The sequence below is a fragment of the Hyperoodon ampullatus genome, assembly GCF_949752795.1.
Source record: "Hyperoodon ampullatus genome assembly, chromosome: 2".
NCBI lineage: Eukaryota > Metazoa > Chordata > Mammalia > Artiodactyla > Ziphiidae > Hyperoodon > Hyperoodon ampullatus.
Genome location: NC_136915.1, coordinates 113,005,854 through 113,029,534, shown reverse-complemented (window position 1 = coordinate 113,029,534; position 23,681 = coordinate 113,005,854). Strand labels below are relative to the sequence as shown.

At 47.0% G+C, this 23,681-nt stretch overlaps 3 protein-coding genes across 6 annotated transcripts; 1 reads left to right on the top strand and 2 right to left on the bottom strand.

The window, feature by feature from the left end:
- Positions 1–657: 657 nt before the first annotated feature.
- Positions 658–8,029, bottom strand: CHTOP (chromatin target of PRMT1; the record flags this gene model as incomplete). 3 transcript variants are annotated; one of them, XM_079727643.1, is made up of 6 exons in its annotated part: positions 658–1,064; positions 2,749–2,886; positions 3,715–3,901; positions 5,757–5,840; positions 6,464–6,617; positions 7,965–8,029. In XM_079727643.1, 6 exons carry the CDS (start codon positions 8,027–8,029, stop codon positions 859–861), a joined length of 834 nt encoding a protein of 277 aa, XP_079583769.1. In that variant the 3' UTR covers positions 658–858. The 3 variants fall into 3 exon arrangements, with proteins under 3 accessions (XP_079583769.1, XP_079583767.1, XP_079583768.1); XM_079727641.1 differs by lacking the exon at positions 5,757–5,840; XM_079727642.1 differs by lacking the exon at positions 5,757–5,840 and having other exon boundaries at positions 3,715–3,898.
- Positions 8,030–11,046: 3,017 nt separating this feature from the next.
- Positions 11,047–14,533, bottom strand: S100A1 (S100 calcium binding protein A1). The gene is made up of 3 exons (XM_079697356.1): positions 14,447–14,533; positions 12,313–12,465; positions 11,047–11,354 (listed from the first exon to the last, which is right to left on the bottom strand). Exons 2-3 carry the CDS (start codon positions 12,451–12,453, stop codon positions 11,211–11,213), a joined length of 285 nt encoding a protein of 94 aa, XP_079553482.1. The 5' UTR covers positions 12,454–12,465; positions 14,447–14,533; the 3' UTR covers positions 11,047–11,210.
- An 856-nt stretch (positions 14,534–15,389) lies between these two features.
- Positions 15,390–23,432, top strand: S100A13 (S100 calcium binding protein A13). 2 transcript variants are annotated; one of them, XM_079697929.1, is made up of 3 exons: positions 15,390–15,498; positions 16,484–16,677; positions 23,206–23,432. In XM_079697929.1, exons 2-3 carry the CDS (start codon positions 16,525–16,527, stop codon positions 23,347–23,349), a joined length of 297 nt encoding a protein of 98 aa, XP_079554055.1. In that variant the 5' UTR covers positions 15,390–15,498; positions 16,484–16,524; the 3' UTR covers positions 23,350–23,432. The 2 variants fall into 2 exon arrangements, with proteins under 2 accessions (XP_079554055.1, XP_079554056.1); XM_079697930.1 differs by lacking the exon at positions 15,390–15,498 and adding an exon at positions 16,222–16,325.
- The last annotated feature ends 249 nt before the right edge of the window (positions 23,433–23,681 follow it).

The window sequence follows — 23,681 nt, the reverse complement described above, 5'->3', positions numbered from 1 at the left end:
ATAGTAGCATTTCAGCATGGATATCTTCTGACCCCTCCCACCAGATATCTGCCATCAATTTCCAGCCCTTTCCCTTCTGAAGCATCTGCCAAACCAAACGGCTTTCCCCACTCTTTTGTAGGTGTAAGCCAATCCAAAAATACCCTCTTTGGGCATGATGCAAAGCCAAGAGGAAAAGTTTATAAATCTCATTCCAGGATAGAAAGTACACAAACCTGACCCAGTACACTGGTTATGTGGTGTAAATGTACATGGTAATAACTTTAATCAAATCAGAGCTGCTACCTTGTGTAACTTGTTAGGTGGCCCTGTAGCTATGTCAAAATTCCTAATTTACTTTACTAAAACATCAGCGTGGCAGAATGCATTTTTGAGCTCCAGATTTTCTAAACACTTTTAAGAGGCTCTTTAAAGATGATGCAGAACAGAATTGCATCTCAGAAACCTAGACATTATGGAGGGACATTGATGGGCTCTTTCTGGGTCTTCTTCACGGGAGATGAACAGAGGAAATGTCAGAATGTCAAAGCATATGACAAGTGAGGGAAGGCAGAGCGGGGAAGAGGGTGTACTAGCCACAAGGCCAACACATTCATGTTCAAAGAGAAGTCTGGGCGAAGGAAAAAAACCCCAAACGACAACAAAACAAAACCCAAGTCAGAGGAAAAAAGGGTTTCATACAACACAGTATCAAAAAGTAAAAGGAACACACTAAATGCACAAACTGGTGGCAAGTCAGTCCACAGCCTATTATGATAGGTCCTTCCAGCATCAATCAAGTTTCTTCTCATCTGTTATCTCAAGGTTATTTACAGATGTGTGACTTTAACAAGAGTCTCACAGGAGGGTGGGCAGGCTTCAATCATTGGTTTCGGGATCTGTCTGAGCCATGTAGGCATCCAACTCAGCATCCAGGTGTCCTTTCGTTTTTGACATGTACGCATCCAGTTGGTTGTCCAGCTGCTCCTTGGTCAGTACAGGGCGAGCAAGGGCACCTCTCCCTCGTCCACGGCCTCGTCCTCTGCCTCCAAAGCCCCCTCTTCCCCGACCTATCATACCCCGACCTGGCCCAAGGGAAAAACAAGAAAAACAGTTACAAGTAAGTTTAATTGGTGCTATGGTAAATGCCCCTTAGAGCAGTGGGGCCTAGCTGAGAAAGGCTGAAGGGCAGGGCAAGAGGAGAAATCTGGAAAAACAGGAAACACACTGGGTAGAAAGCAACACATGGAAAGCACACATAATGAATCCCTTATTACATGCTCATCTCTAAATGCTATTTGAAATTTTTTTCTTCTATCAACAAAGTAAGGGAATATAGTTAACTGATAATGAAAAATTTCTTAATCTCTCCTAAGAGAAACTAAAATTTGAGACTCGCTATAAGTTTATAATTAAAATACAAGTACATTAAAGATAATCCCATTTAGTAAGATAGGGAGGAAGTAACAAGGGCACAGAGAAACAGGGGTGTGGAGGTAGACAGTTTTCAAATTAAACTTTACTGGAGATCCTTCTGAAAAATTAGCTTGTCTCCTCAAATTTATCAAACCTAATGAACTGATCCTATGTCAGGAGACTGAGGAGTTATTCTGACATAGGAACAATGAAGAGAATTGGGGAAAAACATTTTGAGTAGTCCCAGCCATTTCTATCTCCCGATTCTATTCACATTTTAACAATTATGGTTATCTGAGAGGTGGTTTCAATTCACTTAACAAAACATACCCAGCTTTCTGAAAAGCTACTTCAGCCTCTTCCCCGCCCAATCCCTGTGATGTCTCTCTCAGAAACCAAGTCAAGATAATTTGGAAACATGCTATTTCATCCTGAAACCCAAACTAGCTTGTACTTCACTCAATAAGCCAAGCAACATATAATGCGAGAGAAGAAAACAAGCCCTCAGTTATCAAATTTCTTTTCCCAATAGTTATTATCCCCTGGCAACTTCAAGGTCATAAATTATGGAAGACCCACCACACACTTTAAAAAGACCAAAGCAAATATACCCAGGGGCTATAAGAATATATATTATTTTTCCTGGACAGGTGTTGCTGGGAGTTTTCCACTAAACTCTAAGCCAGAAAACTCCCATGAGATTTGGCATTAATAGCAACACCATTAAAAACTCTCTTCCAGTCTGGGCCATGAGGTCACAGGACAAATATCACTAAGTCTCAAGGTAAGATTATCAACAAGAGTCAGTTAGTTAACTGACACAATATCATCTTGCTTTTTCTACTTTGATCAAAAAAAGTCATCTCTGGTTTCGCATAGACACAAACTTTATCTGGAATTTACTTGGTTTCAGAGTCAAAACCTAGCTCCAAGTCTCACCATCCTCTTTAACTCTGCTTCGTTTTTGTACATCTCCCTCTTCTCTCTTCTTAGACTCAAAGTGGGTTTTGAGCTATGGGGTGGGGTGTGTGGTGGTGGGTCAGGGACAGAAAAAGATAAAACGCCAAACTGACCATTCTGTCATTTTTAGCAATACAATTTAAATTTGCGAGAGCCTGAAAGAAGTCTGAATATAATCTGGCTCTGTAACACATACCTGACTGTTCTTGGAAAACCCATGACAGACCTCCACATTACCAGCATGTGAATTTAGAAAATAAGCCAGTTTCATAAAACAAACAAGACAAACAAATAAGCCTGCCTATGACTTGAAGCTGTGCAGAAAGGTGGCTCTGAGTTTTGAAGGGAGAGAAATAAGGGGAAGCTAGTCTCTGAAGTTGGTAGCTGACTAACCTCTACCACCGATTCCGCCACGACCCATAGCTCCACGCCCTAGGCCCCCTCTCCCAGGACCTCCACGACCTCGAACACCACCTCTTCTTAAGCCCATTCGGGGAGCTACGGCTCGTCCACCTCGGAGCAGGTTTTGACCTTGGAGAGGAGGCATACAATGTATATGCAGGTAAATCCAAGAGAGACAAAGTAGATTCTAACCAAAGGAAGGCGGTGAGGGTTAAATGAGAGTTAATTCAGTTAATTTTTAGGTTGGGTGGGGCAAGCTGCACACTGAGTGTGAAAGGATTAAGCTGCTCTTTATTCAATCAATTCAACAAGTCTGACCACAAATCCACTTCTGCAAGAAGCTGGGAGTTAAGTCAATTAGTTAAGTATATACATTTAATGAATCTCTATTGAATAATCACAGGTAGGTGCCTAGCATTATGGCATATTTAAAAATAAATGATATGGTTCCTGCTCTCAATACATTTTTGTAGGGGACAAGAACTATACAGAGAACAGTATAACAGTGCCTAAAATGTAACATATAGATAGCTAAGTGCTATTGGTCAACTTGTCCTCTTTTTTCCAGATGTAATAGAGTATTTCACTAGAACCAGGAACAGAGATGATTAATTAATATATAGGCCAACAGGCCAAGAAGTTTCTTAGATTTGACTTATTTCTAGAACTTGAATGTGCTTTGATTCAAGCAGCAGCAGGGTGTTTTAAAATGGAATGGAGATGACATGAATTACCTGTTGTAACGCAGGTCCTACCCTCTCACCATTGCACATTATCAGAAAAGGAATGGTATCGATAAAAGACATGCAGCACTATTAAAAATACGTGATTTCAAAAGTTATTAATTGTATCAATACAAATTCAGGCTTAAAGATGTTAAACAAATGTGTCCATAAGCAGCCCAAGAGAAAAGGGAAGGGGGTGGGGCCCGACAGTTATCAGGTACAGAGCACTGACCTCGGAGCGACATCCCGCCCCTAAGCAGGGTTCTTGTGGCACGTCCCCCACGGAGTCCTCCTCTGGGCAAGCCTCTCTGGATAATGGGCAGGCCTCGTCCTCCGATTGCTCCCCTGGCCAGGGCCCCTATTGGTCGGCCTAACCGTGCCTGGATGTTACTCTTACCCAGACGCTGCTTTAAGCTCTTCTGGAAGAAAAGGTGTTAGGGAATTGAGATCAAAAAAGCAATCCACTGGGATTTAGCAACTCAAAGTGCAGAGAAAAAGAAGCAAGTGAGATGTCTGTGTGGCGGGAGATAAACCTGCATGGGGTGTCATAAGGATCCCAAACCAGAAGCAAGCCTTTGCCTCAGAACATGGTAGAAAACAAGCAGAATTCTGATCCAGAGCTTCTAGGAAGCTTGAGTATAGTCCCATGAAATTGGCATCACCACAAATTACCTCACTAGTTTGGCTACAGAAGTCATATACCACTACTTGGAACATAAGTTTTAATAAGAACACTGTATTTCAAATCGTAGATTCTGCTGTTTTTGAACCACCAGTTGACAATGACAGGACTGGATTCATACCTGCCCAAGGACTACCACTGTCTTCAAAGGCTTACTCAAACACCATAGGAAGTTCATCACACTCTGGGCAATGTTTAAATTACAATTTCATTTGAATTCTTGTGACTTAAGAACAAGTTTGATTTCTCAGTCAAAGAGGCCAGTGTGTTCCATTTTTCCTCTGAGTATCTATCTCCAGACGGTCCACTTTTTACCTTAAGATGTAAATAAACACAAAAAAGTCAAATCTCCTTTCCTTACATATCTTAAATAGCCGTTAATTCCATGTCTTCCTTTGCAAACAGCTCCATTAATTAAGTCAGTATAATGACTTTTAATTCAAAATAAACACATAACTCAAATGTATCTCCACAGAAAGCTAGCTAAACCTGCATTAGAATTAAGACAGTTTAGCTATAATCATAAAACTCAGGGCTACATTTGAGAACAAGGACATACCATAGATAGAAAATTTTCAATAATCTGTCCCTCAAAGAGAAACTACAAAGACCACATCTCAGACAATTAAATTCCTTCAGAGGAAAGGGTGACTGTGTAGCCTTGAACACCACCGAAGCCCTAGCAAACCTGTTCTCCTATAACGCCGTAAGTCAGTATGAACGAAAATAAATTATGCGTCCTCAGGCTTCACCCACAAATGACTACAAACCATTTTCTCTGCAACCATATGCTGCGAGTTATTATTATTAGCTTTCTAGCATGAGATCATAAACTGCTTCTAATCAGAGGGGCAGGCTCTGAACAACACGAGGTCAGGACTTCTTTCTCCAAGTCTCTTGTGTTTAGTCATCCCTAGTACATTCTCCCAAGATCTGTTCTTTAAGGGGAGAATGCATAGTACTTAGAAGTTCTTCTCCCTTCCCATCCCTTACTTGCCACCAATACTAGTCTCTAACATTGAAAAGAAGCTGAAGGATGTCAACTGTATCATTCAGTTTTCACTCTAGAGCTGTGCTGCATGCTAAGGTAACCACTAGCCACATGTGGCTTATTTAAAATTACAAGTAAAAAAATAAATAAATAAAAATAAAAATGTAAGCTCCTCAGTGGCACTAGCCACATTTTGAGCGCTCAATAGTCAATGTGGCTAATGGCTACTGTATTGGAGAGCACAGATATAGAACATTTCCAACACCGTGGAAAGTTCTATTGGACAGCAGTGCTCTAGAGGCTACTTTCTTCAGCACAGCCTCTGTTCCAAGCTTCTTGTTAAAAGGTCCTTTGGAATAATATGTCAGAGACCTGTCTTCAAGAATTTTTACTATTTACTCTTAGAAAACAGTGGCACCTTTTACTGCTTTCCTGAGTCTGGGATGAATGCAGCCACTCCAAGGCTTAAGGTAGCTGAAGCAGAAGGCCTTGTTTATTTTTGGTCAGTGAGCCCAATGGTTCAGGGTGGGGGTGGAAGGGTGTTATATTTAACTGCTGATTTTATGCACAGCCATGCAGTGCTACCAGTTAAAGTCCTTACAGTTGCATGGCACCGCCCTCCAGACGCCCAGCCACAGCTTGGACATATCCTTCCACAGCCACTGTCCGGACTTGCATATAAAGTCTATGAATAATAAAGAGCAGGTTTTATTTCAGATCTGAATAGGATTATCTCTTACTGGAAATTTGAAAGAGAACCCGCTAACTCTTAAATTAATTACTCAGTGTTCTCGCTCTACTTTACTGGCAAAACTTTAGGTGCTGTGGAGATGAGGGTCACCCCACTCTTTCTACTGTTTAGCATTGAAAACCTTTGACTAAGAGGCCTTTCAGACTCCCTGCATTAGGGAAGAAAGTATAAAATCATTTCCCTAATTTGTAAACCATTTAATGAGAAATAAAGGGATTTTTTGAAGATCATCTAAAACAGAAACCAAAATTTCTTTGTGGAAAAAGCCAGTGAATCTATTTTAAGGGCGAAGGATCAGAGAACAAAAGAGATTAATACTCATTGATAACACAGAAACAGGCCACCTTGATGGCAAACTCCCTAAAAGAGAAAGACAACAAAAAGTTACTTATTGGTACCTGCCAAAATGGGAATTCTCTTAACTTCTCTTTCCTCCAGAGAAGTTCAGCTTTTGCCCTGAGCCACCTCGTAATTATCCATGGCGTCCTGACAGCCTCAGTGGACTACCTGACAGGGATCACCAGCTGCTTCTGGAGCATTAAGACCCATTCTCTCACCTGCTTAAGTTTTAATGCTGCCTGGACAGAGGGTCTATTCTCCATCTGCTGGGCCAGTCTTCTGTTTCTGGCACTGGCTAGCTGCTGTTGTTGCTGCATCGAAGCCCGAATATTCACTGGCATCGGCTGTTTGTTCTTCAGCATATTAGTAAAGCTTCAAGGTCGAACAAAATGGATGTTTAAATAAACGCTTTATTACAAAACATTTATTGGCATTTTCATGGCTTGCTAGACCAGGAGCTCCAGATCCCACGAACTTTAAGTAAAGTGGTACACTTAGATCAAGGCTGATGTGGGTTAAAGACTCCTCTGCTTCCACAAACTTGCAAGAATCAGAAACTTAGAAATGCAGCTAAGTGTAGCACATTCAATCAAAAGTGATAACAAGGGCTCAGGTAACGGCTTTTAGAGAGGTAGAAAGTATGAAAAGCATGCAATAAGCAGATATGATGACAAGAGACAGAAGATGTAGTTTCAAAGACAGACAAAGCAAGCCAAAACCTTTGGGGACCTGAGGGTGCATTTTAAGGGCAAACGTAAGGAAGGACTAGAACACCTTCAAAGCCCATGGAAATGGTACACCCACATAAATTATAAGAGCATATCACACTCTCTCATACATTTGTTCACGTAGTAAGGTGAATATGAAGAATTAGTGTATCACTAAGGGATAAAGAGAAGTACATATGCTTCAGAAAAGGCAAACAAACATAAGTAAATCTTTCAGTGGTCTAACATCAACTTAATAAAGTCACTGGTCGAAGGCACTCAATGAACAAAGCTCTCAGAGACAGAAAGTGCCTTTAAATGCCTTAACTTTTCTTAGTGTCAAGTGATTACTTTTTCTGACTCTAAGTGATTACTTCTGAAAAAGTTAAGATTAGTTCAATCATTTAAGAACTTGTGAAGACACTCTTCTATTATTCCTGTCAAGGTAAGTTTAATGGAATGAAAGAGAAGAACATTCAATTGTAAAAGAATCGAAAACAAAAACAAACTAAAAGCAGAATGGAAAGAAAGTGAAATGGAGCAAAGCGAGTGCCTCTTACAAGGCCCAAGAATGACATTCAAGGGCCTTTGGACATATTCATAGCTTGCTACCCGCCTCTTACAGGCCAGACACAACACTGCTGGCCTTGGACTGGGCAGCAAGCCTACTGCAGCTAGGGTACCATGCTACCGAGCTGCACCACCCCTGTATCAATGTAAAAAAAAAAAAAAAAAAAAAAAAGTGAAGAAAAGGGAGGGTGTGAGGAGTCTTTTTAAAATACATCCCACCAGATAAATATTTCAGACAGCATAACATAAAAATCTACTGATAAGGGGTTTTGAAACAACCGCCCAATTTGTTTTGTGTACCACATACGATGCAACTAAGAACAGAGGTCTGTAGCCTTCTGTTGGTATTTAGTTTAAAACCGGTTTTTGTGCATTGGACCCCAGGGCCAATTTAAGTAATGTTTTCTTATGAACGAGCTGAAGTTGCTGTTGGCTGCCTCACCGCTCATTTAGAGACATCTTGGTGGTGCTTTTTAGCACAACTTTCGGCGCTGACTGTGCAGCCATCTTCAAATCCCGAGAATCTACAAAGGACAATGGACAGAATGAGCAAATGAGAATGATGACCACCTCATTTCAACAAGTGCCAAAGGCCCAAACCAAAAATGAATGAAAAGGCCTGTATCAGTGCCTATTGATGATCACACCAAAACTCATTTCAGGTGCTTAAACTTAAGAAGCTAGTTACCTCAAACTAATAAACTCCAAGGCCACAGGACAGAAAATATCTGCCCAAGCCTCCAAAATGGCAGACTTAGACCTAGCCAAAGAAGTGTTAAGAGTCTGGCTTTTCATCTAGAGCGGTCCTTCTCAACCTTGGCTGCAAAAAGCTTTTTTTTTTTAAAAAAACAACAAAACACAGAAGCCTGGGCCCAAACTATTTAAAGCACAATCTCTGATGGTGAGGTCTGGGGATCAGCAACTAGAAGGGAGAAAAAAAAAAAAAGTCTACCTCGAAGTGGGGGTGTGGGGGAAAGTCTACCTCGGTGCTTCTCTTGTGCAGCCGCAACTGAGAACCACTGATCTAGAAAGATGACACAAGCATACCAGTTTCAAAATCAAGTAGGAGCCTTAGCAAGGGCCTGCGGAGCTGGGGGACGGAGGGAGTAGGCAACGTTTCCCTAAATGGGCATTCACCTGGGAGTTCGCTCCCGGAGAGCGCTCCACAAAATTTAACCCTGAAGCCGCCATTACTTTCCAACGTTCTCTAAAGTCGTATAGTCCTCCTTTGATCTCCCTTCCCTCTCAAAGCCCTGTCAGGACCGCCAACATTGCTCAACCCACCAAACAACATTCTTTTTTAACTCTATCAAATCCCCACCTTTTCCATCAATCCCGCGGCGAGTTTCCAGTTCGGGGTCTCCCCCGCCTCCCTCTCAGCGGCTCCGCCCCCTCCGGGGCCTCCACCTCGGACACCCTGTCTGCCTCCATATCCCGCCAGCTCCCGATCCGCGTCCGCCGGACCCCTCCGTTCCCCAGGACTCTTGCCCTCCTCACCACAGACACGTACCGAAGGAAACGGACGCCAGTGCTCCTCCCGGGGCTGCCACCACGGCTGCGGCAGGCGGGCCGGGGGCCGGCCGAACCTGAGTTGACGGTGGAGGGGCTCGGGTTAACTTGGTGGGCGGTTAGTTAGATGTGTTACGCGGTAGATTGCTAGGTTAGTTCGTTGCTGTTGGCTGGCTGTCCGGTTGGCCCGTCCGCCTGCTAACCGGCCTGCCCTTTCCTGCCTTTCACCACAGCGGCTGCCGTTAACTCCCGCTCGGTGTCGAAAACAAAATGTCCGCCACACCCAGTGCGGAGAGGGACCGGCTAAAATGGCGTCGACGCAGTTACGTTAGGCGTCAGATCCGCCGCACCACTAAGGGGCCGGAAAATTTGTGCCACGCCTGCGCGGGATTAGGGCGGAGCCCTAGGGAGAAGGCGGGGCTTTAGCAAAGGCCTGGTCTGTATTAAACTCAGACCCCCGCCTAGGAAGGGGCGTAGCCAAGTGGCATACCAATGTTTATTTTTGGAAAATGGATTATTTTTAAAAGCTTTTAAAAAGTATGCATTTATTTGGCAGCATTGGGTCTTAGTTGCAGCATGCGGGATCTTTAGTTGTGGCATGTGAACTCTTAGTTGCAGCATGTGGGATCTAGTTCCCTGACTAGGGACTGAACCTGGTCCCCCTGTATTGAGAGTGCGGAGTCTTAGCCACTGGACCACCAGGGAAGTCCCTGCTCCCAGGTTTTAAGGGGGCTGCAGGTTAGTAATTTAGGTCACTGGGGCTGATTTGGTCCCCCTGAAAAAGATGTTCATATTTCCTGGCACATCCCTTCACCCCCTCAAGCTAAGGCAGACGGACTACAATTCTTTATGCGGATGTTCCTCTGTCTCTTTTTAAAAAAAAATTAATTAATTTTATTATTTATTTTTGGCTGCGTTGGGTCTCTGTTGCTGCGCGTGGGCTTTCTCTAGCTGTGTCGAACGGAGGCTACTCTTCCTTGTGGTGTGTGGGCTTCTCACTGCAGTGGCTTCTCATTGCAGAGCACGGGCTCTAGGCACGCGGGCTTCAGTAATTGTGGCACGCAGGCTCAATAGTTGTGGTACACAGGCTTAGTTGCTCCGCAGCATGTGGGATCTTCCCGGACCAGGGATGGAACCCATGTCCCCTGCATTGGCAGGTGGATTCTTAACCACTGTGCCACCAGGGAAGTCCCTCCTCCGCCTCTCTTGTGGACCACTGGGCCCAGGTAATTTGCACTGGCTCTCCCCTCATCATTTGCCTTGGCCCCAGTCAGAGAGTTGCAGATTGCTGCAAACGCCCCAGCCAAGGCCTGGGGGCCAGTGCTGGGAGCACACCTCTGCTAGATCCTGCACCACTCACCACCACCCGTCCATATTTTCTTCTTCACTTCCTTCCCCAACTTGGCCTGAACATTGTTAAATAGTTATTTGGGGGGGACCTTTGCGTCCCTGCTCCCCCTTCCATGTCCTCTCTCTCCATCTGCCATCCATGTGGATTTTGATGTAGACCTATGCGGGATTTTCATTATGGCTGGACACACAATAAAAGGCTCGCATGTTTGAAGAATGAGTGTACGAGTCTTCAACACCCCCCACCCCAATCACGTGCATCAGATCCTTTCATTTTCCTTCCTAGCATGTATGTGCGTATGTTTTGGTATCCTTACTGGACTTTACCTATGTGATGTTGAGGGTCGTGTTTGTTTTGCTCACTGCTGTGTCCCCAGTTCCCATAGGATGTCTAGCACATGGTAGGTCTTCAGTAAATATTCTTTGAAGGTTGAAGGGAAACCCTTTTGGCTTTATATCTGAGAAGCTGATGTCTCCTCCACTTCCAGCTGGGACATTGAACCCCAACCTTCCTGGGCCTTGAGCATTCCTTAAGTAGGAAGATGTAATGGCCCCTTGACCTCTCTCAAAATAAGATCCCTCCCCAAATATGGCAAGTTGGGAGTGAGCAGCCTTCACTTCCCCACCCACTTCCATACCCCAAAGGAGACAGACAGCAGCTGGCGGCTGGTGAGAGAGGAGCCTTTAATGAAAGATGAATTGCAGGCCTGGCCCACTACTCTTGCGCCCTTGTTAGTGGGGAGGGAAAAGTGGGGTGAGGGGGAAGCAGGGTGAAGGAGCAGGTATGGCAGGGTGGAGGTGAAGGGCGCTGCCCACTGGGGCCGTCTGCTCAACTGTTCTCCCAGAAGAAGTTGTTACAGGCCACTGTGAGGGCAGCCACCAGCACCACATACTCCTGGAAGTCCACCTCTCCATCTCCATTCTCATCTAACTCCTTCATCACCTTGTCCACAGCATCCGCATCCTTCTGGGCCTGTGGAGGGAGGAGACGGAGAGGTAGGTGTATAAGGAAATGAACGGCACTGAGTCAGCGGCATGGGGGCTGGTTGATTGGGGAGAAGGAGGCAGAGATGAGCAAGAGGGAGAACTACTTCCAATTATGGGACTCTTGCTGCCCTCCTCAAAGCTAACAAAATATTTGTGGCTTCCTGTTGCCTACAGAATCAGCTCCTTAACGAGGCAGAATAATAAAAACAATTACCGTATGTTGAGTGCCTACAATGTGAGAAGCACTACACTAGGAGCTTTACAAGCACTGTCTCATTTAATTCTAGCACAAATAGTATGAAGTAGCTTTCATTAGGCCCATTCTAGAGAAGAAACAAATTGACATACAGCAGTTAAGGAACATGCCCAAAGTCACACAGCTATTAAGTGGCAGCGTCAGAATTTGAACCCGGGTCTCATAAAATCTCAAAGCTGGTACACTTTCTACTGGCTTCTCTTCTGCATCCTTCAGTCCAGTCAAAACTACCAAGCACGCTCCATCTTCTTTCTCACATGCTCCTGTTCAGATACTATACCTCCTCCTAAAATGTCTTCATTTACCCTAATGATCTTCCAGGGGCCTGAGTGCCACCTCTTTGGAGAAGCCGTCCACTTCAGTCAGGTTAATATTCTCCCATAATCCTTTCTGGCACCTCTGTTAAGGCCCCGGGTGCTTCCTGGTGTTCAAGTGTTTACTTTCAAGTGTCCATCCTTCCCTGCTAGACTGTGTGTTTTGTTACTGATGCATCTACACAGGGCCTAGCCCTTAACAGGTGATCAGTAAATCAGGACATTTTGACTTGAACCCAGAGGAGTAGGGAAGCCTGGGAGAGGAAGGAGATGGTTCGGCTGAGCTGGGGTGGGGTGGGGAGATGGCAGGGAGGTGCCCACTTTGTTCCCCCACCCCTCGCCCACTCCACCCTGTACCCCCACCCTGTGCTCACGTCCAGGAAGCCGGAGAGCTCCGTCTGCAGCAGCTCTTTCAGCTCCTTCTTGCTCAGCTTGTACTTGTCCCCCTCCTTGCCCGAGTGGGCGTGGAACACATTGATGAGAGTCTCCATTGCCGTCTCCAGCTCAGAGCCCATCTCGCAGCTCACCTACCCACGTCCCACCATGGAAGTGAGCTGGGTACTGTGCCTGGGGTAGCTGGTGTTGGGGTAGGGGCCCACAGCTCAAAGAGCCATGAGATCGGAGCCCCACCACAACTGATCAGACCTAAGTCTAGCCTCATTCTCTGTGCCCTTCAGTCCACACCCCAGCCAGAGGGAATCAGGGATTTGGGCATGGAGGTAGAACAGCTGGAGCTGGGCTGGCTCTAGAGGCCTGCAGTGGACTTTGCAGTTGCTCCTGGCTGCCTGGACACTGAGGAGGGTGGGGCAGGCAGGTAGGGGTGGTCACAGGACCCGGCCTGGCTTCCTCTGGCTCTATTTTTACCCTGGACTTGCCTGCCCAGCACAGCCAAGATCTGCTGTTGGGGATGGTGGGCTGGGCTCCTCTCTATAGCCTTGACTCTGCTGCCCACCCAGAGCAAGGAGTCAGTCTGGTGCCCTTAGTCGGCGTGGTGGATAGGGTGGTAGTCCGAGTGGGTGGCCCAAGGTTCATGGGGACGGGGGCGTCTCACTGCCTCTGAGTTTCTTGTCAGCAGACTGGGGGCCTCTCTTGGTCCTTCTACACTGTTCTCTCCTGAACATGTCACTTTGGCTTCCCTCCGTTACCTCTAGTTTGGTTCGTCTTGCTTCTCTGCAGATTCAGCCCTTCTACTGTGTGGTGGTGGGAAGGGAAAGAGGAATGCCTGAGCCTTTTCCTTGGAGCCAGGGCTCCCAGGGAGGGGGAGAGGACACTTGTGGGATCTTGTCCCTGCCACTCCCACCCCCAGGCCCAACTTGGGTGATGTGGGGACAGTGGCAGCAGGGAGAATGGGGCTGGTTATGTGTTAGGGGAGATAAAGGCTGTGTGCATGAGGTCCTCTGAATCCAAGGGGCTGGGAGAGAGGAGGGGAAAAATGGAGGGGTCTGTTGAGGAGAGGGGACTGCCAAGCCAGGGGGTCTCTTTCCCTTGGCCTTGGGATGGTCGGCCCCTCCACAGCCTCAGGGGGCAGCTCAGGTGTCTCAGATCAGGTGTCCCCATCCTTCCCCAGACCTGAGGGGCTGGACAATGGGCCCTGATCAGATGACATCCTAGCTCTTCAATGGGGCCCTTGTGAATGTCACCTGAACTCCGGACGTGAGAAGCGGTTGTCACAGAGACACAGGGGAGATGGAACCCAAGCCGGGGCTGATGGAGGGGATAAGCTGGGGGGCAGCTGGGGGGCGGAGGGAGGGGTGCTGGTGGCTGAGTTATCAGCCCCCTCCAGGAGAGGCACATAGAGGTTGCCTGGAGACCTCAAGCAGCCTGGGATTTTGCGTAGGGGCCATTCTGAGAGGACCTTGGCAGGGAGGGGGCAGACAGAAAAACAAAGGGAAAGAATGAGAGGAAAGAGGAGTGGAGAAACTGGGCCAAGAAAGAGGAGGAGGAGAAAGGGGAGGTCACATGAAGGGACAGTGGGAGTGGGTAGAGTACCCTAGTGCCCCCTTCCTGGTATCACATGATTCATGCTCTGCCACCCCCGCCCCCCAACTTCCCTGGGACCTGAGCTCTTGGCAAGGCTGGGTGGGGTGGCAGAGAGACCACGGCTGGCGGGGGGTGGGTGGGCAGAAGGAGCTGGTCCATCTGCTTTCTTATTCTTACACCGCTGGAAGCAAGGCGAGAGCTGGGTCTCCTCCCCAGCACCTGGGAGATGGAGGGAGCCTTGCGGGGGCACGTGAGAACTCTGTGGGAGGAGGGCCTGGTCTCCTGGAAACTCAGTGGCTGCGTTCCCCACTGGCTTCCTTATTCACTGAGCTCCCAGATCTCCCTCTGACCTTCACTTGCCTCCCCTCACCACCTTCCAAACACTGTCTCCCCCAAATCCCGAGCTCCTCCCAGACCCTCAGGGCTCCACAGTGCCATCCTCCGCAGACTTTTGGAGCCCTGCTGAAGTCCCCTTTCCGCAAGGCTGGCCAGGGCAGGGACCCAGGGCAGATGGGGCAGGATACTCACTGTCAGCTTGGGAGCAGGTTCTGGACAGACAGACGAGGCTGCAAATGTGGCTACCGGAGCTGTGTGGGGAGACCTGTCTTCAGTCGTCCTTCCCCCGCCGACACCCCCCACTGGCTCCACCCCTTCACAGACAGACACCCAGTGGGGCAAGGGGCCAGGAGTGGACAGAGGCGCCCTCTGTCTCCTGGGCTGGAACAGGCTGCCCTGTGTCCTCTTCTCCAGCCTCCCCTGCCTCCCCCCACGCTGGGTCCCAAAAGGCAGGGCCCAGGAGGAAGGGAGGTGGGAAAGGTCCTGGGAAGAAGGAACACTCAGAGGCCTTCTCGGCTCCCCCGGCCTCCCACAGTACTGGGTATGCTGCTAGGCCAGGAGGAGGTACACGCACCTGGCTGAGGGGCTCAGCGAGGGAAGTTCTCAGTGAATAATTTAGTCTTGGTAGCCTCCCTGAGGGGTTTCAGCCTGAGACCCCACTGCGGGATTTCAATCCAGGGTCTCCTCTGTGGGGGGCTCGGCCTGGGTCCCCCTCTGTTTGTGGGGTCTCAGTCTGGATCCTCTGTAGGGGTCTAGGGCTGCAGGGTCCTTGGTGGGACCCCATTCTGAGGGGCCCTCTTGTGGTGTTTCTTAGATGGGACCTCTCAGTGCCGAGCTCCCTCAGTTGATTCTTTGAATTTACAGTGGCCTCCCCACGCCCCAACATACATACTCCAGATCCGAGGGGGCGGGTGTAGTGGGGCAGCAGGCTCCCTGTGTTGGGAGGGATGGGACCCCAGGACGCCTGCTGAATGGGATCTGGCCAGGCAGCTCCAGGCGGGCCCTCCCCCTCACCAAGTGGAGGCTGCGGTGGGCTGCGTTGGGTGGGGCCAGGGTTCCAGGCCTGATTGCTTGGGGTGGGGAGGGCCGGGCGGGAGGCGTGACTGGGCGCGCTCCTCTCTTCAGAATGCACGACGGAAACTTGACACCTCCGGGCTTGGGAGGGGCTCTTTCCTCCTTCCAGGGACGCTTATAAACCTCAGCCCTAGGGATCCTGCCTCGCTGCATCCCATCTCCTTGCCCCGGTGAGTCGCAACCCTTACTCCTAGAGGGTGCCTGGGGAGAGTTTTCCCACCCTGGGCTCCCAGGTCCCTACCCTGGAGCCGGCTCAGACTGGGATTCAGGAAATGGCTTTGGGAAATCCAGCAGCAGTCCTTGCAGAGGGCAGGGGGTGGGTGGGAAAAGGGAGGATGATTGGGCATGCCCCCTTGCCCCAGCCGTACCCGCCCCCCCGCCGGCGCCCCTCCACTCCGGGCGCTGTGAGTGCCAGTACCAAGTCCCTCCTGGGCGCGGGCAGTCAGCGGAGCCCCATCCAGGACCTGTTGCTGGGAGACGGGGGCGGGGAGGGCTATGGGGTCCTGGGCTCCGCACTCTGCCCAGCTGCCCCCGAGGGGAGGGGCTCGCGGGACGACAGAGAGGCGGGGTCTGCCCAGACCGAGCCAGCCCTGACCACAGCTGGGCATTGGCCAGATCCCGGACTCTCTGCTGGGAAGAGCGGCCAGTGTGTGTGTGTGGGGGGGTGGGGGGGGCGGGTGCAATGCAGGCGGGTGGAGACCCAGGTCCTTGCACAAACAAGCTTTGGAGACAAACAACCCCATGACCCTTTGAGGCCGGTTAAGCTCCAAGAAAGGACCCTTGGGACTGAACCCCACAGAGGGGCCACCAGACTGAGAGGACTCCAAAGAAGGACCCCAGACTGAAAGCCTGCTCCCAGACAGCGGGGTCTCCAGACTGAGGGACCACCACACAGGGGTCCCTGAGACACGGACACTTCAAAAGGACCCCCAGACTGTGAGACCTAGAGAGGAAGGGGTGTCTGAAAGTGAACATTTCTTCCCCCACCTACACTGAGGTACCATTGCCTGGTCCCCTGCCCCAAGGTCCATCCCTGCATCCCTGTCCCTTCCCTACTTCCCCTTGAGGCCTCCTCCAGGCAGAGGCTTGAGGTGGCAGCGCCAGGGCAGGGACGCTCTGGCCTGCCCTGACTCTCTCTTCTTCCCCCTCCTGCAGGTCAGCCCCGTGAGGACAACAGCTCCATCCCCAGGGTCCTAATGGCAGCCGAACCACTGACTGAGCTGGAGGCGGCCATTGAGACTGTGGTCACCACCTTCTTCACCTTTGCAGGGCAGGAGGGCCGGAAGGGCAGCCTCAGCATCAATGAGTTTAAGGAACTGGTCACTCAGCAGTTGCCTCACCTGCTCAAGGTAGGTGGGGGTCTCTGGGTGTGAGGTTTTGGGAGCCAGTGGCTGTGGGACACTGTGTATATGAGGAGATATTACTGAGCATGATAAGGTGACCACAGGTGTACTGTGGAGGAGGGTGTGACGACTGCACATGTAAATGGTTCTGGGTGTTCTTGCCTGGTGTGTGTTTGTGTATATAGTTAGGTAATATTATGTCTGTGTGAGTGCGAGTGTTGTATTGGGCTTTGTGCTCCCATCAGATTTTGCTGTTGGGTTCTCGTGGTGTCTCTCTGTGCCCCTCTGGTCTCATTTCCCCAACACAGGACTGGACCCAGAGCTGGCTTCCAGGAGATTCATAGGCCATCAGAGCTAGAAGGAGGCCAAGAGAAAACACAGTCCAAATTCCTCACTTCACGTATACAGAAACTGAGGCCCAGCTATGGGAAAGGGTTTGTCAAAAATAAAAACACAGCCAAATTAATGGAGTCATAGAATCTCAGTATAGGAGGTTCCTGTAAGTGGTCTGTGATTATTCCCCACCCCCTCTGGGAATCCCCTCAATAATGCAACTGACAGGATTATTCTTTCTCTCCTATTCACAGGATGGGGTAGGGCTTTACATTTCATCCGCTCTGGGTTGGCACATCATCCCAGGCTGTTAACAGTTTCTTTTACATCCTTTCTAAAAATTCAAAGGCACATAAAAGTGTGTGAACATGGATTAAAAAAAAAAAAAACACAAACTAGTCTCTGAAATTCATAGTCTATCATTTGCAATATCTCCTGCATCCTTAGACTTTTCCCTTCCTCTTCTCACAGGAAACTTCAGGCTCTGACCTGAAAGTACAGCATTCCCTGTAGCCTTGTCAAATAATAACTTTCTTCTTCCAAATCCAACTCCCTCTGGGCCTGGAAATGCAGATAGTGACCTCTTTGCTTTTCATTGCAACTTCCAGATCTTAGTTTCTTCTTCTTTTTTATTTTTTGGCTGCACCCGTGCAGCTTGTGAGATTTTAGTTCCCCGACCAGGGGTTAAAACCCGGGCCCTCAGCAGTGAGAGCGCACAGTCCTAACCACTGGACTGCCAGGGAATTCCCTCTTCTCCTTCCTAAGACACCCAGCTCCTTGGAAGCTCATATGTACCATGTGCCACCCTTCTAAGTACACACCTTATAGCTCTTCAGCTTCTGGCTTACTGTTTTTCTTCTCATCACTGCCACTGTCATCTTCAGTATCCACACAGACAACTTATTCAACACCTGGGCCTTTCAGTTTCTTTTTTTTTGGCCGCGCTGTGTGGCATGTGGAATCTTAGTTCCCAGACAAGGGATCGAACCCATGCCCACTGCATTGGGAGCATGGCATCGTAACCACTGGACCACCACGGAAGTCCTTGGGCCTTTCAATTTCTTCAACTCCTTACTTTCAAAGGTTCTGTCTTCCTGCACCTCAGCATCCCTGCCCCTCCACTCTGCTGCCCTGTCCATTCTTTAGATCTTGTCATTACCAATGCACCATCTCCAAAATCCCAATTTCAGGCCTCTCTTTCTCTGTCTACCACCTCCTGTCACTCCAGTTCTATTCCTCTATCTAGTTCCTCCACTCTATGACTTCCTGACTCCACTGGGAACTTCAGTCTCTTGACCCTATCACTTTTTCATCTTCCATCACCATCCCTCGAGACCTCATTTCCCTTTTACTCAGCTTGGTTCTAAGGCTCACCACTATAATCACTTGCCCAACTCCCTTGATTCTCTTTCTCTCTGTCCTAGTTATTTGGCAAAATCCCACCCCAGGTTAAATCCAACATTTCAGCTTCATTAGCTTGTTGGTGAAACCCACCGTTCTGTGTCTGCGCTTGTACAGCTGTATCTGGCTAGAGAAAAATGCACTGCCATGTTGTTGACTTGTCTCAGTTTAAATCTATAACCACAGCCCCCAACAGGACCCTTAGCAATACCTGGCAATTCTTCTACATTTCCCTAGTTAATTCATTTACCAGCTCTTTCAGATGATTATTTCACAAGTTTTCCTTTCTCCTTAAACTCTAGTACCTCTTTTCATAGTCTCCCTCTCACTGAGAAATTTTCTCACTGAGAAAAATAAAAGCCATCAGGAAACTTCTATGTGCTTCCTCCCCCAAAACTACCAACCGATCAGCACATTTCCTGCCTTCCTTCCTGTTAACATGAATGATCTGTCTCTGCTGCTAAGGCCAGCCCCTCCACTGGTGCACTAAATCCCATCCCTTCTCACCTACTTAAAGACATTACTCTTTCAATTCTTCTTCCTTTTTTTAAAAAAAATTAATTAATTAAATTAATTTTGGCTGCATTGGGTCCTCGTAGCTGCTCACGGGCTTTCTCCAGTTGTGCAGAGCAGGGGCTACTCCTCATTGCGGTGTGCAGGCATCTCATTGTGGTGGCTTCTCTTGTTGTGGAGCACGGGCTCTAGGCACGTGGGCTTCAGTAGTTGTGGCATGCAGGATCAGCAGTTGTAGCTCGCGGCTCTAGAGCGCAGGCTCAGTAGTTGTGGCGCATGGGCTTAGTTGCTCCACGGCATGTGGGGTCTTCCCAGCCCAGGGCTCAAACCCGTGTCCTCTGCATTGTCAGGTGGATTCTTAACCACTGAGCCACCAGGGAAGCCCTCAATTCTTCCTCTTCTCTCTTGCATCATCAAAATTTCCGTCTCTACTAGATTGTTCTGATCAGTTTACAAATATGCTGTGCTATCTCCCGTCTTAAAAGAAAACCTCCCTTGACCCTATAATTCTCTCCAGCTATGCCTTACATCTCTGTTTCCCTTTGTAGTAAAACTCCTCAAAAGCAGTGAGTGTTATTTATACTCTCTACTTTATGCTGTCTCCACTTTTCCTCTCCTGGTTCAGAATGCTCATCCCCCAGGTATCTGCTAGGCTTATTCCTCGTTCGACAGATTTCTGCTCAGATGGCAGATCCTCAGCATGACCTTCCTTCACCACTGAGTACAGAGATCACCTCCTTGTGCTCTGTTCCTTTACCTTGGGCTATTTTCTTTCAGAACACTTCCTTCACAACTTAGCCTCCATTATACAATTTTACGTTACCAAGAAGTAACATATAATTTCCTTCCTTTCCATGTAGGAAACATTCTTGTTCTATAAAGGAAAGGAATCTGCTCACTGTTTTATCTCCAGCACTTAGTGTCTGACTCCTAGTTAGGTGCTCAATAAAATACTAAGGGAATAAGTGAGATAGTAAAAAAGTTTCAAAGAAGTAAAAATTGTTGAGTGAGTGAATGAATAAATGCATCTTACCTACGGTTCTACAAATAGCTTTTTAAAAATGTAACAATGCATATAGGCTGTTTTCCCAGTTTAAAAAATGATGTACTGTATTCTAATACGTAGCTTAACACAAATTTATGTAGCCAATCCTCTATTGATGAACATTTCTCTTGTGTTCACTTTTCCCTTTTGCAAACGTTGTTTATATCGATATATCTTTACATACTAAAGGGAAAATATTTATAGAATAAATGTCTGGTAGTATAAATATTAGGTCAAAAGGTTTGTTCTTAATTTTTATGGATATTATTAATTTGCCTCCCAACAAGTTTGTACTTGTTTTCATGGCCAACAGCAGTGCATGCAACTGCCTGTTTCCCACGTCCTTGCCCAAAATGGGTCTTACTGAGTGTTTATTTTTTAATTTAATTTTATTTTTTTTGTTTTTATAAATTTATTTATTTATTTTATTTTTGGCTGCATTGGTTCTTCTTGCTGGGCACAGGCTTTCTGTAGTTGCGGCGAGCAGGGGCTACTCTGTTGCAGTGCGCGGGCTTCTCATTGCGGTGGCTTCTCTTGTTGCAGAGCACAGGCTCTAGGTGCGCGGGCTTCAGTAGTTGTGGCACGTGGGCTCGGTAGTTGTGGTTCGCGGGCTCTAGAGTGCAGGCTCAGTGGTTGTGGCGCACGTGGCATCTTCCCTGACCAGGGCTCGAACCTGTGACCCCTGCATTGACAGGCGGATTCTTAACCACTGCACCACCAGGGAAGCCCTTACTGAGTTTTTAAATTTTGCCAATCTAATACGTAGAAATGGTGTCTTGTTCTGATTTACACTTCTTTAATTCTGAGTGAAATAGAACTTTAAAAAATATTTTTGATAGGCATATATATTGCCTTTTCTGTGAACTGCTCGTTTCTTTTATCAAAATGTTTTTCTTTTCATATTGATTTATTATAGCTCTTTATAAATAAAGAAAATAGCCTTTGTCTATTATGTGCATTGCAAACATTTCCCCGTAATTTGCCCTTTCGTCCTTTGAGTTTGTTTTTGGTCTTTTTCGCCATACAGAATATAAAAAATTTTTATGTAGTCAAATCTGTCAAACTTTTCCTGAATGGCTTATGTGTTTTATGCCATGTTTAGAAAGGTCTTCCTCAGTTTAACTTATTAAAAAACTCCCAGACTTTATTTTATTATTAAAATTTTCTTATTGATGTTAAATACCCCACTTATTATTTATTCAATTCCCATATATATTCTGGGCCTCTTTATTCCGTTTCATTGATCTGTTTTTTAGTTATTTAGAAACATTCTCATTTAATTACTGTGGTTTTAAAATATGCTTTGATAACCTGTAGGGTTGTTTCTCCCTCATTATTGTTTTTTTTTTCAGAATTTTACCAGTAGATCCCACATGTTGATTTTTCAAGAAGAATTTTAGTAACACTTAATCATATTAAAAAGAATCCTGTTAATATTTTAATTGGGATTATATAAAAACATTATTTTAGGGAAAATTGACATCTTTACACTATTGAATCTTTCTCTGTAAAAAAAAAGTATGTTTTTCTATTTATTCTTGTTTTCTTTCATATCTTTCAGTTCAGTTTTCTTCACAAAAGCTTAATAGAGTCCTACATTTTTTCCTGAGTGCTTTATTTTATTTTTTACTATTTTAAGTGGGATCTTTCATATTATATTTTCAAACTGGTATTAGTTTTTGTGTATTAATATTGTCACCTGATACTTTATCATTTCTAATAGTTTTTGGGGGAAGAAATACAGATTAGTGGGTAAGAGCATAAGCTCTCAGTCAGACAAATCTAGGTTCAAATGCAGGGTCTAGCGTGTCATCCCGGGTTAGTTATTTAATCTTTCTGAGCCTTCATTTCTCATCTGTGAAATGGACTCATAGTAATACTGTTCTTGTTGGATTGGTCTTGCATTTATTCAGTCAGTATTTATTGAGTGCCTACTACGTTCTGTTCTGACACTGTCCTAGGCTTTGGGTTATAGTGGTGAACAAGCCTCCGCTATGTACCAGACATTCTCCCAGGCACAGGCATTATGGTGGTGAACAAGACAGACAAGGTCCCTGTGCTCAGGAGCCTTTCATTCTAGCAGATTATGAAGATTAAATGATGTAAAGCATGTAGGATGTTCAGCATATGCTCAGAACAGTCAGCACTATTAAGTGCTTACACTTGTTGAAATGTTAACCTTTATCACTCTTTCGTTTTTTTCTAGGTATACAATTATATAATTGCTAATATAAGAGGTGAATTTGCATCTTCTTTCCCAACAATTTTACCTTTTATTTCTTTCTCTTGACTAATTTTATGTTTTCCCCCTCCATCGGTGTGTTACACTGGGCATCTTTGCCTTCCACTGGCAATGCTTATAGTATTTTATAAATAAGCATGATTGTAGCTTTAAAAAAAGTCTTGTTTAGCTCTTCTATAAATTAGCTTTGTGCCATCTATAGATTTGGCAAGCCTTCTCTGCCTTCATCCAAATGTTGATTCAAATGTTTAGCATGAGCTCTGCCTGAGGCACCCTTGTCTGGTTTGACATGGATCCATCGTTCAACAGTCAACTTTCTGGTTGTGGTTACTTATCTGGCAACAAATCCTTTGATCACCATGGTCCAACTTAGAATATCCTTAGATTTCACAGGTCTGCTGGGAGAGACTTTGCCAAGGGCCCCGTAGGAAACCACATACCTTGTGTCCTTGCCATTCCTCTGATCTACCAGGCTAGTGACCCAACTGGAAGAATGAGAAGGCATTAGGATTATGCAAATGGGCAGCCAAGTGCTGTGAACTTCTCCAGCTTTCTGTAAAGGAGGAGTGTGGCCTGAGAAGGCTCTGTGGGTGGTCAGAGTGAGTCAATGCCTACAAGGGCTCCCCAAGTGTCTTTGGGCTTATCCCAGGGCTGGCACAGCGGCATGCTGGAGCCCACCCATACCTGCCGTTGAAGGCCCATCGTGTGCATCTCTTCCCCTCTCTGCGTTCAGTGACATCATGTTTATGGTTCATGATCCGCCATGGTGGGTATATTTAGACCACAGCAAACACTATAACCAGGCTCCCCACTTCCCTCCTCTGCTTCCCCTTGGAGTTGGGCACCAGGGCAGTGCTGTGTTGGGGCTGCAGCTTTGTCCTGAAGGTTTGGGGCAGATCCTAGTGCTCTCTGAGGGAAGGGAGTGGCGACTGGCAATTCTTCCCTCCCTGTGTCAAAACCCCCGTTTCTAACCCCACTCTTCCCTGTGGTGTCTCCTCAGGATGTGGGCTCCTTAGATGAGAAGATGAAGAGCTTGGATATGAATCAGGACTCAGAGCTCAAGTTCAATGAGTACTGGAGACTGATTGGGGAGCTGGCCAAGGAGATCAGGAAGGAGAAGGCCCTGGAGATCCGAAAGAAGTAAAGCCGGCTGGCCGGGATGGGGGTGGGCATGGCAGGGCTGGGCAGTACCCCACTCCCCACAAATAAAGCTTTCTCCTTGAAACACAGATGTTTCTTACTCACACCCGCCCTGATGATTTCTTCTCTTGAGACTAGGGGGTGGGAAAGCTCTGTCCCCACCTGAGGTTGGGTCCAAAAATTAAGAGCTCCTTGAGGACCAGGAATGTTATTCGTCTTCAGATACTCTGCAGCATCAGATCTTGTACAGGATAGGTGCTCAATAAATACATGGTTGATGAATGAATATCTGAAAGGTAGAGACAGATCTCTGGGGCAGGTGAGGTGACTCATATC